This window comes from Anneissia japonica, unplaced genomic scaffold, assembly GCF_011630105.1.
Source record: "Anneissia japonica isolate Jap-2015-1 unplaced genomic scaffold, ASM1163010v1 scaffold287957_len1322810_cov207, whole genome shotgun sequence".
Lineage (NCBI taxonomy): Eukaryota > Metazoa > Echinodermata > Crinoidea > Comatulida > Comatulidae > Anneissia > Anneissia japonica.
In genome coordinates this window covers 48,526-66,833 of record NW_022683022.1, presented here as the reverse complement: position 1 = coordinate 66,833, position 18,308 = coordinate 48,526, and the positions used below count along the sequence as shown (strand labels likewise).

Sequence of the window (18,308 nt, the reverse complement as noted above, 5' to 3'; positions counted from 1 at the left end):
AACTTACAGTATTAGTGACAATTTTAGGAAAAATTGGCGGCCTTGAAACAGCTGGCAAACCCCCTTACGTATGAAAAAAAAAATGTTGCACATAATTTTTTGATTTATTAATGTCTACTCTACATCATATGTAATTTTTTAAAAATACCGTATAGCAAAAAAAAAAAATGCAACCTCTGATATTGCTACATTTCGGACTGGACTAATTGTTGTTGCAATTTTTTGAAGTGCAGCAAACAATGATTGTCTTTAATCGATTCTGATGCTAGACAGACTGTACATCCTACTTTACATCATCACTGATAATAGCCCGCCACTACAGTGGCGGCCTAGACGCCTATGTATTTTTTGTAGGATTTTATAATTATTTTCTCCTACGGGTACGATAAGCCTATATATCCGAACAGTGCTTTTTTATTTTCTACATATTGATAGACTCTAAAAGCAATATCAGCCTTTGAAACCCCTCATTGTCATTTTCTTTTGTGGAATGGGTTGGGGGGGGGGTCGAAAGGTTTTTAGCGGCGCCCGACCACACCCACTTTGTTCTCGTCGGGGACATCAGCCCCTCCGTCAGGTACCTTGTATACCGGGTGGTGCTGATAAAGAATACCAATGAAGCCTATCAGTCTTTTGACCCACTCTGTATTTTCATTCCTTTTCTTGTTTAATTTTGTTTTATATTTGTCCAATAGGCCATACTTATATATTTATTTTTATTTTATTTTAAAGTGTACTTTAAAATGTTATTCAAATAAAAATTCTAAGTACTGTCAGCCAAAAAGTACAAAACAACATATCACAAGTGTCTCAAATCAATTTTTATTGCTACATATAAAAGTCATGTATTGTTTATACGACCGATACAATACAAAGGGAACAAGAATATATCATAATATACAATAGTGTTTAAGTATAAGAGGATCCCTCTGATATAGCCGGACTTCATAAAACATGCATCGCATTAAAGCAGCCTAACAATCAATGACCATGTGTCCATTTCTACATACATAGCAATACTGCCACTAATTATGAACAATAAACACCTAATAGATGTCCCGGTCTTTTTTTTCTTTACATTCCTTTTTTTTTCCTGTGGGGAACAATGTTAAACATGCTTAGAGTTGAACTGAGCTTGCTGATATTTATACACACAAGTTTGGGCGGGGACCTAATGACAGTAACAGCACAATACTGGCGATAGACAAACTATGAACAACAATATATGTTTATATTTGTAGAAGTGGCTTGGTGCAGTGGGAACGGTTTGGACCCCAACTTTGAGGTCGGGGTTTCAATCCACTCGCTGTGCATTTCACTTGTGTCCTTGGGCAAGGTACTTAATCTGCATTGCTACTCTGCACCCAGGAGTATAAATTGGTACCTAGTAGGGTTAAATGCCAAATGCGCTGAAGTAGCTACTGCAACATTATGGAATACTCCCCCCGGGCCAGGGAGCTTGAGTTTGTGTTCCATAGGCGTTAATCCAGTGGGGTAGTAATGCGCTTAGAGGCCTTTTGGCGTTAAGCGCTATATAAATCTAACATATATGTTTATGAATACAAAATGAGACCAGGAAACTATAAACAACCGAAACAACTAGCTGGGTTGTACGTTGTGTGCGAAGGTCGGTATGGACGGTGGCTCACTTGATCCGATGGCCCTAACAAACCTCAGGCCACTTAATGTAGGGCCTATCACTACTTGTGATTCCAACCGGCAATTTAGTAGAAAGAAGCTTTTTACCGGCAGTATGTACGGTAAAATAATGCGTGTAATGTCTGCCGGTGTACGAATTTTAGTTCCCAGCGAATTGTAGTATTTCGTGGCTATTAATTTGAAACAATTAATAGCCACAATCACATATATAGACAGACAAAATGATTTTGGCATGCATTTTGCTGACGCCGGCATAATAAACACTACCTAATAATTGTTAATTTTATTAATTATTTATTTTATTAATTATTTATTTCCTCGACCTCGTATAAACACGCCATATTGATCAATAAGCTGGCGTTTCTCTGTTTATGAATCACGATATATGTGTTATTTGCCCTCGTACGGTTTGAAGCACTTTTTTTGTTCTTTTTTCTTTGCAACTCTGTTAGCGCTAAAGTTCCGTTAAAACTAATTTGATTAATAATAAACATTAAAGGAGAAAACATAATAACTTTTTAAATATCAGATAAAGACCGACTTACAAATCATCCGTGTCGTGTGTGGTAGTAGCTAGCAAAGAGCTCACCGTACAGTAGAAGACCACACAGGAATGCGATCCTGTCCTGATGACTGGCGGCGTTGCATGATGCTTGCCTTGACAATCACTGTTCGTTACGTATTGTTTCAAAAAAGTCTTCAACTAAAGAGGGCGCACGGCAACAACAGATCAGTTAAAAAATTCTTTAAATAAGAATGTCATTTGCGAATAATAAAAAACCACCGGTGGAAAAAACATGATAGGGCTGCTTAATTGCACACGCTCATTCGTAGGCCTACTAAAAGTCAATTTAATTAACCAGAACACGTAGCGTCTGGTTCACCCAACAACACACTTTAGTAGAAGAACTATAAAGGATAACTTTATACTTTGACTATAGAAAAGTGTCTCTACACAAAAGGAGGAGAGGCCTCAGAATGTGTTGTATAGCCGTCGGGAAGACCTGACCCAGCCGTTCGAGATTCACAGTGTGCTTATTTATATCCGTCGCGGAAAAATGCGCCAGACAATAAACGGAAATACTTTTAATCGCCAGCAACGCATTTTATTTGTCACGAAACGGGCTATTTGTTCGAAATTCATTGTTTCTATTTTTCAGGCTTTGTTTTTATAACTCGATAATAAGGCAAACATGATTGTGAATAAAGTGTTTGGAACTTTTCCATTTTGTTGATGATAGGTAGGCCCTATCTGCATTTTACAATTTAGAGAAAATTCATCGTAGCTATTATTTATTATCAATACGGTCCCGGAGTCATTCCTTGAATCGGGAAGGTACGTACTACTTTACCGCTTGAGTTCACGATGTACACATGACATTGTTCATATCATGTAAAGATAATTATTTGTCCCGAATTATAATTTGTATTTTTAATGTATTACTAGAGATATGTCCCTGCATTCAACAATTATGTGGATATACTGTTATTTACTATCAACTATTTCCCCGGCGTCACTAATTTGGATCAAGACGGCAAGTACGAAATTATCTTCAATCACTTCCTGATATCACGATGTGCACATGACAATCAGGACGCTACGCACCTCTGTCACTGTGTTGACGTTTTACCTTCCTATCATGCACGATAATACTTTTTTCCTATTTACTATTTGTATATGAATGAAATAGTAATTAGTAATTAGTAATGAATTATTAATAGTAATTCCGTGCATTTTAGAATTCTGAGAATATTCAATGTAACTGTTATTTTTTTGAAGAAACATCGTACCGACGTCATTATTTTGGATCAAGACGGCACGTCCGGTGAATAATCACAATCTAGTTTTCTACACTAATTTAAGTGTATGAGTAGACTTGCAGGGTCTTTGTCTAAACGCCAGGGTTGTTATTCAATGGTAAACAATAGTGCGCCCTCTCCCGGGGCACCGGAGTCAGTCATTGTTGGTCGATATTTACTTGTGTTTGGTTCTTGCTGAATAAACGTTATAACTGTAGACTACCGTGTGTGTAATTTCATTTAAGTCGAATCTAGCCTACTGGCGCTACCAATAAACAATCAGCAAACTACCAGGATTCTGGGTTGATTTGCAAGGTACTACATGGCTCAACTATTTTTTACTTAGGGGTTAATTGGTAAAAAGTGCACAAATCATACGACAACACTGACAACGCCGGGGACGCCAACTCGATTTTGAGATTAATTTTTCGAATAAAGTTATAATAAATAACTTTTGACGAATGAACTACTGTCTTCAGTTGTCTTTGTTGGTCATTCACCTGTCATTGTATCTATTTTTTAGGTGATATTACCATTCTCAATAATCTATAAACACCCACGTAATAACGTCACGTAAGATCGATCGGTGGGGACGCAGTGGTAACTAAATTCTTGCTTTTATTAACCACATGCTTACCTAAGATTATACTGATACTGGTTTCAAATGAAATAACTGACAACTTTGGTTTGTATCACCGTTTTAATAAGTACATAAAACTATGTCACAAATGTATGCAAAAATGCACAGGGACACCACGCTGTTGTATTTTTCTTGAAATCTGTACGCCTGATCATACACAGAATAATAGATTCAAGTAAGATGTTTCAAATGATATAAAAATATATGCCTTTGGAACAGTTTTTTTCGAAGTTTTATTTACCTTAACGTCGACTCCGTCTTAGAAAGCACAAGGATTAATCACACCAGGATTAATCACCACGCTGTTTACAGTGTATGTATTTTTCTTTAAATCTGTACGCCTGATCACCATTGTGACACAGTATAATAGATTCAAGTAAGATGTTTCAAATGATATAAAAATGTATGCAAACGTGCCTTTGGAACAGTTTTTTTTTCCGTGTTTTGTTTACCTTTAACGTCGACTCCGTCTTAGAAAGCACCAGGATTAATCACACAACAGTATCCTTTTATAAACCTTTAATTCCAAAAATAATCAGTAAATCTTGTGCAATAAGTAAAAAATACATACACATAAACTGATTAACAATTAAACACATTCCCATGAAAATTTTTTATGATTATTTAAGAAAGAATAATGCCGGGCACTTACAGTAGCTTAGACTTTTAATTTTTAAAAAATGAGAAATGAAAACAAAATATTATATAGGCCTGATTCTTAGTTTCAATAACCTCGGTTGGGGATACTTTTTAATAATTTGTTTATCAAACTTATTTTTTTTAAAGGTCGTCAGAAGTGGACAGAAGCAAATAAAAATAAAATTATGTTTTCTGATTTAGTAAAATGCATTTGTCAAAATCATGAGGCTGAGGAAAAAATAAAAATAAAATAATTTATTGATGAATATAAACAGTGTAGTAATAAGATTGATAATGCAATAGATGTATTATATATTATATTTCTGGAGAGAAAAGGCGTAATGAATGATTTTTTTTTTCTCTAAAATTTCCATTTTTCTTGGAGGAGGGTAGGCCTACGCTAACTGATCAAAAATAACATTTTATTTGTTTTCGAAGTACAGTATTAAAAAAAGTCTCTCCTTTGATGCTGTGTGCGAAAAGGTTTCTACTTCACTATAAGAATAACTACCACAGCGCCCACTCTGATAAAAAAAAAACATTCGCTGGCGGCTCAACTTCACATTCACATCGAACGCAACAAGATTGATGGGCTAGGCTTAAGCCTAGGTAATTTTTATTATTGATTGGTATTCCTGTAATAGTGTTCATTGTAAGTTAACACTTGTTATTCCCTAAATTCTGATAACATGCTTTTGCCAAAGAAGGTCTAATATTGAGGTAGAGGATATGTTGTTTTAGTCCAAAAGTCTAGGCTAGGGGTGTAGCGTCGCGTAGGCCTAGGCTAGGCCTACCTACTACTAGGCCTAGCTAGGCTAGGACCGTTTCGGCCGCGAACAAGTTTTAAGGAGTAGCTTAACCAAGGCCCGAGTAATAATAGGATTCGCTCGGAGTCCTGGCTGAGCAAACCTGCGGCGGTACGGTGGGCAGAATCTAAATTATTCATTCATGAATCGTTTATTTTGTATTTTTAGCCTTTATTAAATAAAAATTAGTACAGTACACTATACAACTATTTGTTGGTGAATTTAGGCCTAGGCTAGACCTACTAGGCCTACCAGTAAAATAAAACAAAAATTACGCCTAGGCCTAACCAAAAAACTGTCTGTATGAAAATCTAAGTATAATTAAGCTAGCATCCTTAGAAAAGATAGGCTACAGCAGGCTCCTCCATATCACCGAGGGGGCTATAGATTTCACCATCGTGAGACAATTACATATTACCACTACCCTTTTACTAAACAGAGAATAATATCTTAAATTGCAGTAATCAAGTGTTTTGATATTGATGAGTGTGTTCTACACCAGTGATGGCAAATCAGTCACAGGTAACTCTCACTCAAGCTCAAGGGAGTGCTGTCATCAGACCAGCTCAAGCACCACGTAAAACACTTCTTGAAACAATTAAGGAGATAGAAAAACAGATTGAAGTAAGTGATGATACCATTCCACTTTACTTGTTTATTTCATAAACCTTTAATTTGACTGTGTACTTTTCTGTATTCTTGGATATACTCTTTACTCCCCTACAATTTCAATCTTTGTTTAATTACAATTCTGATTATCATAGGTGATAATAAACGAACCCTAAACTCCTGTACATAATAAATCATCTTTTCAACACAATATTCAGTATTTGGGTCCCAATTTAATTAAATTTTAAATTGTTATGATGTTGTTTGTTGTTGCTGTTATGGTTGTTGAAAACTATAATTTACAGGATTGTTCATCAGTTTGACTCGCATAAATAATTTTGTTCGAAGAACATTTATATGCAGTTGTACTTCGCAGCACTTCATTTGCAACTTGCAATTTCTAGTTTATATTATATTTATTCAACAGTGTTAACGGCTAACTACCTTCAATATCATATATATATATATAAAAAATTTTTAACTATTTTTAGATTCTAGAGAGTGGTCCAATTTCAGCGAAGCAAGAACAAGATTTAGTCAAGTTGAAAGAGCTTCTAAGGAGAGCACTTGGGGAACAGGAAAAAGTATCAGCACCTTCTTTAACACAACAACTTCCATTGGTTTATACACTCTAAATGCAAAATTCGAGTCATTCTTTACACATTGCTTGCTATAGTCAACCTTAATAATTATAAATAATAATAATAACGGCAAAAAAAAACCTTAAAATCCCTAAAATCCGAAAAATGATGAGCGGGTTTTTTTTGTTCTTAAAAGTTTTTTTTTTTTTTTTTAAAGTTAAAAAAAATATGGTTTTCTTTTCGACACAAATTTGATTTTACACGACCGCTGGTTCCAAAACATGTCCACTACGACCGTTTCACGCTTGGTTAACTCTAAACTTTTTTCTCCTCGTGGTTTGTACTACTACTATCAAGGTGATACAATGTTGGTTGTTGCGATTTTAGCTTTTTTAACACATTTATTAAGTAAATGAAGCTGGTGAGCTTCACCTGATACACAGTGCAGTAGTTTATTTTAATCACATGTCTTACTCCAATTAAAGATCCCTCTTCCAATCCCAAACCACAAAAAAATTATCCCCAATTTGCAAGGAGATAGTGTACATATGTTCAGTTTCTACATATAAAAAAAAAATGTTATCCTCACCCTTCTATACTGACCGTTTTGGTAATCTTTCATTAAAAAAAACACATTTTTCCACCCGCCCCTTTACTTTAAATATTTACAATGTGACAGCAAACAAACCATTTTTTTAGGCCTGATAATGATAATAATAATAATTGAAATGGCCTGAAACCTGTTTCAAATTGTTCAAAACGTGATCTTGAGAATTTAAAAATAAACGCGCACGTACGTGCACATGCAGGTGGTAATATCACATTAAGTTGACCCTTGATATGAAGTTTACTTGTGTCAGTCTTCTAAACCAGTCTGCCGCCCTCTGGCGGAGGTCGATTTATAATAAATCATAAAATTTCATAAAGATTTAAAGGGAAAAATGAGGGGGATGAGAAAAAACATTTATTTTGACAATGATGACATCATCAATATTGCTTAACAAAATGTTAAGGAGAAGCTCATTGTTCTCACAGCCAACAAAATAAAACCCAATCCAGAAAGCAAGGTGTCTGAAGTCAGAATTATTCTCATTTTTAGTTGCAAAACCAGTGGAAAACCTCTCAACAGACTTCAAGTTCTGCAAAAGGTACTCAAGGGGTGGCCACGACAAGTCAGCCTGGTGCATCAATGGCAATTTCCACGACGCAATTACCTGTTAACTCGGTATCTGCACAAAGCATAGGTGGCGCCCCACCAACTATCGGTAAAGCTAGTCCCGTCACCTCAGGACAAGAAAAAATTTGTGCAGCAATAGGAGCAGTTAGCGAAGCACAGGTATTTCTTATATTTTCTTTCTATAATTGAGGGTAATGGTAATTTGTGTTAGTATCGGTGGTGGTAAGGTCAATAAAATTCCTATGCCGAACTGACCGGCAGTTATGAATATCTAGGGCATTGTTTTAAGCGGAAACTCACTGCACTCAACATTTGTCGGCTGACATGATTCTATGAGGAACGTGACTTTATGACTTGAAATGGATTGTTTTTAATGACAATCCATTCATACTTCCACCAAAAATTAGCAGACACCATCGCACTCTTCTCACAAGGAGTGGAGCTGGGTATGTCATACTTCTAAAGCTTGGTTTCCATACAATCGCTACACAATTCGCCGACAGATTGTGGTCATGCTGATTGGTTGGCCGAATCAATTGAGATTTCCCGATTGCACCTAGGACTGCTACGCAGTGCGATTGCACGGAAAACATGTAGCAACATTGTAGCGATTGTAAGGAAGCTAGGCTTTAGTGAGTGCTTGAATTTAGGAAGGAACAATCTAGCCAGCTATGTTAAAGAGGAATAAATTACATCTGAATTTTGTTTTTGTTTCTTATTAGGTTTTGGACAAGAAGAAACTTCAAGATCTTGTACGAGAAGTGGACCCGAATGAACAGTTAGATGATGATGTTGAAGAGGTAAGTTAAAAGTAATTATTTTATCAGTCAGTCAATCAATCAATCAGTCAAGTGGGCAAGCAGTTTGCTAATCATTTATTTAAATCAATTTATCGGGATATTTTTTAATTTACTATTAGACTTCTTATTTCCTTGTATCAATGGTCTTGCGACTTTAGACCTACTTTTTTTCCATTTCTTGCCCATGTGCCTAAATAAGGAATAATCAATACAGTAATAATAATAATAACAATAATAATAATGCTTTACAGTAATACAATCAGACATGCCAATAAGATATTTTTTGTACCCTTCAAACGTTTTACTCAATAGAACATGTAAACAAACTCAAAGGGTCAAACAAAATTTATGTTCAAAACACTTTGATTTTATAAACATAAAACTAATGTGCAAACTAGTTATAAACATGTCTTTGTACAAGTAAATACATGTTGTCTTGCAGATGTTGTTACAGATTGCTGATGATTTTATCGAAACCGTTGTTACTTCTTCATGCCAGCTTGCTAAGCATCGCAAGTCAAATACCCTTGAAGTGAAGGATGTCCAGTTATACCTAGGTATGTTCTGCTTGTTACAAGTATAGAAAAAAACCAGTAGCTATTGTTACACCAGGCTTAAACAAAAGTGACTAAAATTAAGTTAATCATGTGTGCTGAGTTAGCTACAAGAAAACACCGGGGCCCATCAGGGCGTAGGGGGTGGGGGAGTGAAGAACTGGGGGGTTTGCAATGCTTAAGAAAGAGGAACTACATTTCTATTCCAGTATTACATATAATTTGCTGCCGCGGGAGGGAGGGTGACGGTAGTCATGCTCCCCAGCCTATGCCACAAAGAGTGGAGGGGGTTATACATTGTGTGTGAGTGACTGGTATCCAGTATGTTTTCATTTTAAAGTTAAATTATTGGGTTTTTTTCTGTTATTGTCAGCTAGAATATTCAATGAAGTAAATTAAATACCTAGGTTTGCTTTCTTATTTTTCACAGAACGCAACTGGAACATATGGGTACCTGGTTTTGGCGGTGAAGAGATACGAACCTACAAACGGCCCAATGTCACAGAAGCTCATCGACAACGTATGGCCCTCATCCGCAAAACTTTGAAAAAATGAACAAAAGTTTCTTGTTGAGAAATGCGTGAACTGACTGTACTGCTAAGATGAAAGTGATACAAATAAAAATACTATTTGTTTCACTACTGCCATCCGTATTAAAAAAATAAGGTCTTAAAATATGACCTATATAGTATCATTGGATGGTTAAACCATACTGGGTTGGATACTGTATGTCTCCTGAATAATGATCTGTTAATATGCATACAAAATGCCTGGTTTGCATCATGTCATGGATTGATTAAGGTGCGTGAACATGTAGAGCTTACATGGTTAAGGGTATTTTGAACACATCGTGTACAAGAATTTTTTTCTGATCGCTATCTCTCACATCATACAGCACATGGAAATTTCATGATGGAGATAACTGATTAAAAAGTTTGAATTGACACTACTTTTAAATGTTTCTCTGATTACCAGACTGTTAGTGCAAATATATATTCACTGCATGACAGATAAACAATCAAAAGTAGGCAGGCTGGAGAACATTTTACAACCACAAAAGTTTGTCAGTTTATCCAGGTAAATATTCACAAAGTATAAGCCAATTTTCAGGAACATACCCACCACTATAAAGTTACAGTAGCTAACCAGCTGCTTGTAGTCCCTGAAAAGTTGCCAAAAGTCGTTGATGGCAGTTGATTTGAGTCACAATAAGCATTGCATATGTCCCTAATTTCTTAACAGATTAAGAAGTAATGTTGCAGATAGACCTATGTACAACTATGGTGGAAATCCTCCAGGGTACAACAAAAGGAAGCATTTTAATATTCCAATAATTCAATCCACTCGCAAATAATTAACCGAGATTTAGAACTGCACCAAAGCCATTCAAAATTGTATGGTGCCTTGGTGTTTATTTGGTCATTTACGGTAAAACATATCTCATCTTATTGTACAAATTATGTTAATGAAAATCAATATTATTAATAGATACTTTAACCAACTTTTCAGAATTTGAATAAAGAATTTCATATTGAATACAGATATTCCTCTAATTATTGTGTCCATTGTTGTGCTTACAATACCTATTATATTGCATAGATTGTCATCCACCTGCTACAGTTTCAGTTTAGGTCCAATAACACGACTACTGTAGTAAAATTTTACATACCCCCTGCTTCGGTGTTTTTGACTTTTAATGGAATATTTTGATGTTATATGCTCTGCTCCTAAGGTCACACTTGGCTGATTTGGAGCAAAATGAAAAATTATATTCCACAGCCCTTTAATGTCTTGGGGCCCCAGATTTTGCTAGTATGAGCTCATAGCACTTTTGCCACTGGCTACTGTATCCTACCGTATTCTATTTACTTAAGAAAAAAACAATCTCTTGTTTTTTTCAGTCACCTAGCCCCTAGTCACTCTAAAGACAAACTTTTTTAGAAATTGAATTACTCAATGTTATGTTCATACTCATTTTTTGTTTGGCTTCAGAAAACAAAATGTTGTTTCGTTTTCAATTTTAACAATGACAATTCGTGGTTGTTAAAACCGTATAAAATGAGATTATGAATGCATATTCTTGTATAAAATTATTGAGTGAAGTGAAGTGTTTGAAAATGTTATTTAATTTTTAGGATACAAAAATAAAAAAGTTTTGCTCAGAAGTGCATTTACAATTTCTACTGAATCTTTTAATTATCCAAATGGGAATATGACAAATAGTATATTTACATAGCAACAGGCAAGTTAACCAATTGTTTAAGGGAGGTAATGCTATCAGCCAATCATAATACTGCCTCAGAAGAAAAGCTCACATACTAACAGCATGTTATGTTGTTAGACAAAGGGCAGTTAGCCAACCATTTATTAAGCAAAGGTATGCTCTCAACAAATCGTATTGTCTCAGAAAACAAGCTAACATACTAACAAATACAGCATGTTTATTTTGTTAGACTAAGGACAGTTAGCATTATCAAGTTACGCTATCAACCAATCAAATGGTCTCTGAAGTTCACTAACAGATACTTGTTATGTTGTTAGACACAGGCCTGTTAGATAACAATTTAAGCAAATTATGGGATCAACCAATTGAATTAGGCATAGCCATGCTGCCAACCAAAAAACCTGATGCGAATATACTTCTTGGTTGCATATTTAGCATGTAGCCAATCATAAAACAGGCTCGCATATTAATAAATAAATAATGAGACAAAGATACCTACAAACCAATCACTTAAACTTTTAACCATTAGCGGCACTACAGGGGCCCCTTCCCCCAGTTTTTCCCACAATCATATCAATCGCTTTGCCTTTAGTAAGCTTATCACGATAAGTACCAGAAATATGTTCATTTTCCCATCTTATCATTAAGACACTGCAAGCTGGACACGCTTCTTGTAAGCCTTTATGATGCCACTTGTAGCATGCTTGATAGAATCAAGTGACAATTGCAGGGTGCAGGTCCTACTTTGCACCCCCTCTCCACACAACCCAGATTTCTGACACTGGAGCCACCACTGCTAGTAACAAATAATATAGCTCACATAATAATAATAATAATAATAATAATAATAATAATAATAATAATAATAATAATAATAATAATAGGTTAACAGTAACGTTCCAGTCTAGTAATAATATAACCATATTTAGAAACAATTTTACATACTGTACTAAGATATAAATTTTGTGAGTTTGTAAGAATAACCAGTTTACTGATTAGGAATAGCTAAGCTATTAGCCAGTTTGGGAAAGGAAAATCTTGCATACAGTACTAGGAGATAAAGAAGTATTTTTATCTGAACATTTAATTGCACTAACTGTTGCCAAAGCATGAGTAAAAGTATTGCAGCTTCTCTGTACTCAATTATACAATGCTACTACATTCTTATGCTAATTACTCAGATTAATATTTAGTGACAGTACGCTGGTTTTTGGATTGCAAGCCCTATATAGGATGCAAAGGCAAATGCTAAATGTTTTATAAAAGATCAAAGAGCTATCAAAATTATATTCATCCTTGGATTGTATAATTATTTCCTGAACCTCATAACGTTCATATTGTTTACAAGTATACAGTTTCAATTTGGGCAACTTCTTCATTTGGTAGGTGGCCTGGACACAGGTGGGGGTGCATAGGATGGGCCAAGCAACTGATCAGCAATGCGTCCTGCTTCACGTAGTCCACTTAGCAGGGCCCCGTGGACTGTGGCTGGGTAGTTCCTGATAGTATGTTCGCCAGCAAAGAAAAGTTTCGGCAAGTTAGTCGTTTGCGAGCCTGCCACGGGAGCATGGGTCACCGGTGTAGCCATCAAGTCATAGTCGCTGCCCGATGAACCGGCAGCTACATAGGAGTACGAACCCCGAGACCACGGGTCAGCTCTCCATCGCGTAACAACAGTTTCTTTGGGCTAAAAAAAATACAAGAAAAAAACAGTCACAAAATTGTTGAATGTTTAGCTCAAAAGGTGGAAATGGTTTGATATAAGTAGAAAACAAAATCAAAATAATTGATAAATTTTGTTAATATTATTAATAAATGCATTGATTGATATTAGGAACCGAATCCAAGCCACTCTAATTACCATTTTGCTACCGTGTTAAACTAAGGGGTAAAAACATGTAGTGAAAACAGGTGCATGCTGTGGCAGTGTAAGGTGGTACCATGCGGTACCAGCAGCGGTACCAGTATCCAATGAATGCATGTAGTGTATGCATGTGGAGTACCATCATGGCTTCCAATCTAAGAGTTGTAAATGAAATGGGCCCTTTAGTTTAGGGCTAATACATGGTAGGATATGACTTATACTTTAACATCAATATAGACATGCATGTCAAGAAATACTGCCAAGGAAGTATTAACGATTGTATGTTAATAATAATAATAATAATAATAATAATACCAAAACCATACTAACATAGCCTCTTATTGTATTGCATATCCCTCTAGTCCTTACATTAAGTCCTAAGCTATGGTGGAAAACTATCCCTTAACGGACACCAACATGGTATTTTCGAGTCTAGGTTTCCGGGCCAGCAATTATCAGCAATGTTATGTATGATGTATTCTGTATACAATAACCATAGTCAAAAACTTAGTTTGTAAACATGAGACACTATATAAATTCATATGCTTTGCAATTTGCCTACCTGCGGCACAGCAGTTTGCCCAAATACACCCCTCAGGACGGCAAGACATCGTCCCACAATCACATCATCACTAACATTCTCCATAATTTGGGCAGCTTCGCCTGCCACTAGAGCAAGTAAAACAGGGGCTTTGTAGAGGTTCCAAAAGAGAAACAGCTCACCACGACTGGCTGTGGTACTGCCAACGTGACCGAACAGGTTCACTGACGGATCCCAAAATATTTTATCAAAACACAGAACCACCTGTTAAAATCAAACCATAATCATTTGGGAATTAAAATGTTTAAGGAAAATAAATACATTTAATAATAAATGCAGAGAAAAATTTTATAAAAAACAATTTATAAATCTCAATCTCAACAGCATTAATCATAACATTCACGCTTCTTCAACATTACGTCATGGCAAATGTCTCAATAATAACAAACTACAATAAAAGTAGTAAAAAAATAAATGATAATACATATTAATCAGAGTATTAATGCTAGATAAATTACTGTATATAACGAACAATATTATAGTAATAATAATCAAAATAATAATAATATATTCAATTATGAATGACAAAATATAATAAGTATGAAATATTAAACAACATAATAGTATAATGAAGTATAATACAATAACGATAAATAATGATACATTTCAAAAAATGAATTACTTTATTTAAGTTTCCATATCCCATCCTTTGTATTGCCGATGTTTTCCATTCTGGAAGAGGGGGAACAAACTGGACAGTTGGTGGAGATTGCTTAAGAACGCCAAGGGGAAGCGTGCAGAGCACAACATCACCTTTATAAGTGTAACTGCCTTGACCCTTAGATGTATTAGTGACCACCTCAACACCTGAAACAGTACAAATGTAGGTAATTTTTCAACAATCACAACATGGACTGGGACCAGTTAACATACTGCATGGATGTAGGCTCATAGAACCAAAAGTTAATTTAAATGACCATTGAGTTTTTCCGTTGGAGTAGGAATTTAGTTCTGCATTCTTGATTCAGGCGTCCCTCCCCAAGACTGAAACTAGCCAACACCCCTGTATCTTATTTTTTTTAATTCTAAAGAAATTGAACAAATATAGGAGAGACAAGGGTTGAAGAATTCTTAGTAATAAACCTTGGGAAAAATTTACGTAAAAAATAACAAGTTCTGACGTACCTGAAGCTACATTGGAGCGAACATGTCGGACAATAGTATTCAGTTTGATGTCGAGGGTCTCAGCCAGTGCTACAGGGACACATGAGTAACCATTCCTGACCGTTAAATGGTTGCCAGAAAATTCAAAGTCATCGTCTTGATCCCAATGCTTAAGTGACAGTGTCGAGAGTGGGGTGGCATTGGCGAATTCCAAGTTGGCAAAATGCCAATCCAAGATTTGCCGATCAATTGACGACAAGTAAACATCACTGAAAAAAGTAAAAACATAACTTTTGATTATTATCATTACCCTGAATACCATGTTGCCAGTCCTTTGTCATTTATTCTTTGTTTTAGTTCCGAAGAGGAGCTCTAGAAACACTCGGCTGCTTGATTAATAGATACTTATTAGATCTACTGCCTCTATTACACTGCCCTCATAAGACTGCTTGATTAATAGTTGATTAATTAACAAATCGTTTTAAGCTCTACTGCCTGTATTATACTGCCCTCATTGGAGTTTTCAAGATTTTACGAGAACTTTTTAATTCAGTTTTAGGCATTATGGCCAAGAATATGCTAAACAGTGAACTTCACGTTGCATTCTATGAAGAACGCAACGTGACGACGCGAGCACAACAGATCATTTTTGAATGGCTATCCGTTCCGACGACTGACAATCAACAGACGGCGTCGCGTCGTCTAGCGCTCACAGGAAGGGAAGTTGGATTCGTCGTGCGACGGTCGTAGCGAGTGCCCGGCTTAGGGAGTGGAGCATTAGTTAATACCTGGGAGGGTTCGACTCCATTGCTTGCACTTTTTCATCCAATTCTTTCTGCTTTTCCTTCAAGTCATCAAATTCCTGAAAAAGAAACATTTTTAAAACCAACTTATTAATGATTTACTAAAAAAGGAAAGATTTGTTTAGTATTTTTAAATACTAAAAATAAATACACCACTAATAATAAAGGTAATTCAATGTAGTCACATTTACAAATTGCTTTCAAGAGGAAATCACAATTGTCATTCTCTCAATTAAAATGTATTCAAAATATAATTAAAAAAATCATGGGATGTAATATGCTAACTAGATTGTTTAGTCAATGGGTGCCAATATCTGATCTATTTTCAGTGGCTAAATTTATTTATTTTTTTTTTCTTTTTTAACCAACCGCACAGAATATGCAATTACTCCACTTTTTGCAAGTTTTTCTGTTTTTTTTCAATTATTTACATGCAATATGCTATTGTCTCATACCTTGATTTGTGCAGGTTTAGGTAGGGGTATCTGTCTCCCAGTGGCTAGAGGTCAGAAGCTGCTAAGGATAGCAGGACAGACACTCTTTTGAGAAAAAAAGCAGGGGACAGTTTGCTGGTGTACTGCCAAATCACTACCAAAAGGTCTCCACTAGAAATAAGGTTTTGGGGCTTATTAATTTATTTATTTATGGCTTATGGGTCATCCTTGGTGTTTACACAAAATAATGCAATCACGTCTATTGTATCTTAAATAATAATCGCTTATTGATTATACACAATCATACCTTCCAAGCTTGAATTAGGTCTCTATGCTTACTTCTCACTAAGAATTCTGCTGTTATTTCTCTTGGTGACCTAATTTCAAAGGCATCTTTATGTTGGTCATGTAAGATCTTGATCTTGTCTTGCAGTGTCAACATCTTATAAAAAGAAAAGATTTTAAATTAAAATTAAAACATTATTATTTATCCATTTTATAGTTGGCCAGGAAAATTTATAATTTGTAATTAAAAACCACTATCTTAATTAAATACACTATTAGTTAATTAAATTATTGATGTTCAAATTTTCAACTGAACACAGTTCATATCTTTAATTAATTGAATTTTTAAAAGTTCAATCCTAGAATTGGCAACTGTATTGTATTAATTGTTGGAAGTGGCAGTAATATAATATGTAGAGCTAGCTTTTGTATCATTGTACAAACCTTGGCCTGAATGACTTTCATTTCTTCTTGGATAGTCAGAATGTTCTTATGAAAATCAAGTTTTTTCTCCTTCACCTGCTTTTCCTGTAATCTAAAAAGAAAAGGAAAATCTAAAGAAACTGATTTACACTGTCTTAAGCTTTGCTGTCACATTTTCTTTGACAAAAACCTGTTGTATATCCATATATAGTCATGATGTGTCCATATATGGTCATGATGTGATGTCATCATGACCACATTTAGTCATGTTACACGTTTGTCAAATAAAATTTGATAGTCTGGATAGGGCTTAAGAAAAAGATTTATCAATTTATGAACCTTCTAAGTTAAGGTCAGCAGGTCATATAGATAGCTTGGAGCAATGTTAAATCCTGGGATTTCCTGGAAGCTGTGCTAAGATGGAGATGAGAAAACTTGCTAGCTTAATATTATATCCTACAACTTGGTGATTTGTGGGAAATACTTCTAGATCATAAATATACGTCTACATTATCAAATGTTATGTGACAAAATATGTGTGATATGTGCCCATATATGGGCATGATGATCTCGTATCCCACCCAAATATGGGCATATCACATTTATTTGTCACATACAATTTGATAGTGGCACAGATCTTGATAAACTTACTTAATGACAAGTTCTAATGCCTGTCCAAGTGAAAGGGGTTTGGTGTTGATGGAGTTGAAATCCAATTGATGTGACATGTAGGAAGTCGCCTCTAGAAGTCTGTTGAACTCACGCTCCACCATTTCATCTTTGTCCTTGTTTACCTGAATGGTCAGCGCGTGGAATACATAGGAAGATATCATTAGTAACACATTCAAAGTAACAACTGCAATGGAGATCAAGAGTGGAGGGGACAACCTGGGGAACTGGAAGGCACACTTATTATATAGGAAGATTACGATAGTAACACACAAGCAAACACCATTATAATGGCCGGGGCTTCGAATACAGAGATATAGATAGGAAAACATTCAATTAGTATATCTGGTATTGTGAAAGAAATATATGCTTTGATAAAAAATAATAAGCTTAGGTACTTACTGTGTTTCCAGAGCTCTGGTACAGGGGGCATTTTTGTTTTATCTTAGCTAGCTCCATATTAACTTGTTTACTGACGATCGCCATTGGATTACCACCTAAAACAAAAAGAACAAGAAGAAAAAATATATAAAAAAATTGGATGACCTTATTCTATAACAATACAAAAATGGATGATTCATTTGAATGTCAGCTTTCAGAAAGTATATACTATAAAAACAAATACAGTACAGTACA

The 18,308-nt window shown here is 35.4% G+C and overlaps 3 protein-coding genes across 5 annotated transcripts in view; 1 reads left to right on the top strand and 2 right to left on the bottom strand.

Annotated features, from left to right (window-relative positions):
- The window catches only part of LOC117116857 (monocarboxylate transporter 3-like), a 9,586-nt gene extending 7,229 nt beyond the window's left edge, over positions 1–2,357 (bottom strand). For both annotated transcript variants that reach the window (XM_033260999.1, XM_033261077.1), the window contains exon 1: positions 2,205–2,357. The gene's annotated coding sequence lies outside the window, so the exon portion shown is untranslated. The remainder of the gene's footprint in view (positions 1–2,204) is intronic.
- Positions 2,358–5,253: 2,896 nt separating this feature from the next.
- On the top strand, positions 5,254–10,818 carry LOC117116987 (transcription initiation factor TFIID subunit 12-like). 2 transcript variants are annotated; one of them, XM_033261194.1, is made up of 7 exons: positions 5,254–5,390; positions 6,006–6,168; positions 6,645–6,737; positions 7,834–8,070; positions 8,634–8,711; positions 9,154–9,268; positions 9,696–10,818. In XM_033261194.1, exons 2-7 carry the CDS (start codon positions 6,049–6,051, stop codon positions 9,818–9,820), a joined length of 768 nt encoding a protein of 255 aa, XP_033117085.1. In that variant the 5' UTR covers positions 5,254–5,390; positions 6,006–6,048; the 3' UTR covers positions 9,821–10,818. The 2 variants fall into 2 exon arrangements, with proteins under 2 accessions (XP_033117085.1, XP_033117155.1); XM_033261264.1 differs by having other exon boundaries at positions 5,305–5,347.
- A 613-nt stretch (positions 10,819–11,431) lies between these two features.
- The window catches only part of LOC117116761 (lysine-specific histone demethylase 1A-like), a gene marked incomplete in the record, with an annotated part of 9,588 nt that continues 2,711 nt past the window's right edge, over positions 11,432–18,308 (bottom strand). The window contains 9 exon segments of the mRNA XM_033260889.1: positions 11,432–13,176; positions 13,916–14,158; positions 14,577–14,761; positions 15,080–15,327; positions 15,847–15,920; positions 16,603–16,737; positions 17,025–17,115; positions 17,655–17,797; positions 18,075–18,169. Coding sequence (XP_033116780.1) covers positions 12,865–13,176; positions 13,916–14,158; positions 14,577–14,761; positions 15,080–15,327; positions 15,847–15,920; positions 16,603–16,737; positions 17,025–17,115; positions 17,655–17,797; positions 18,075–18,169 — 1,526 coding nt within the window.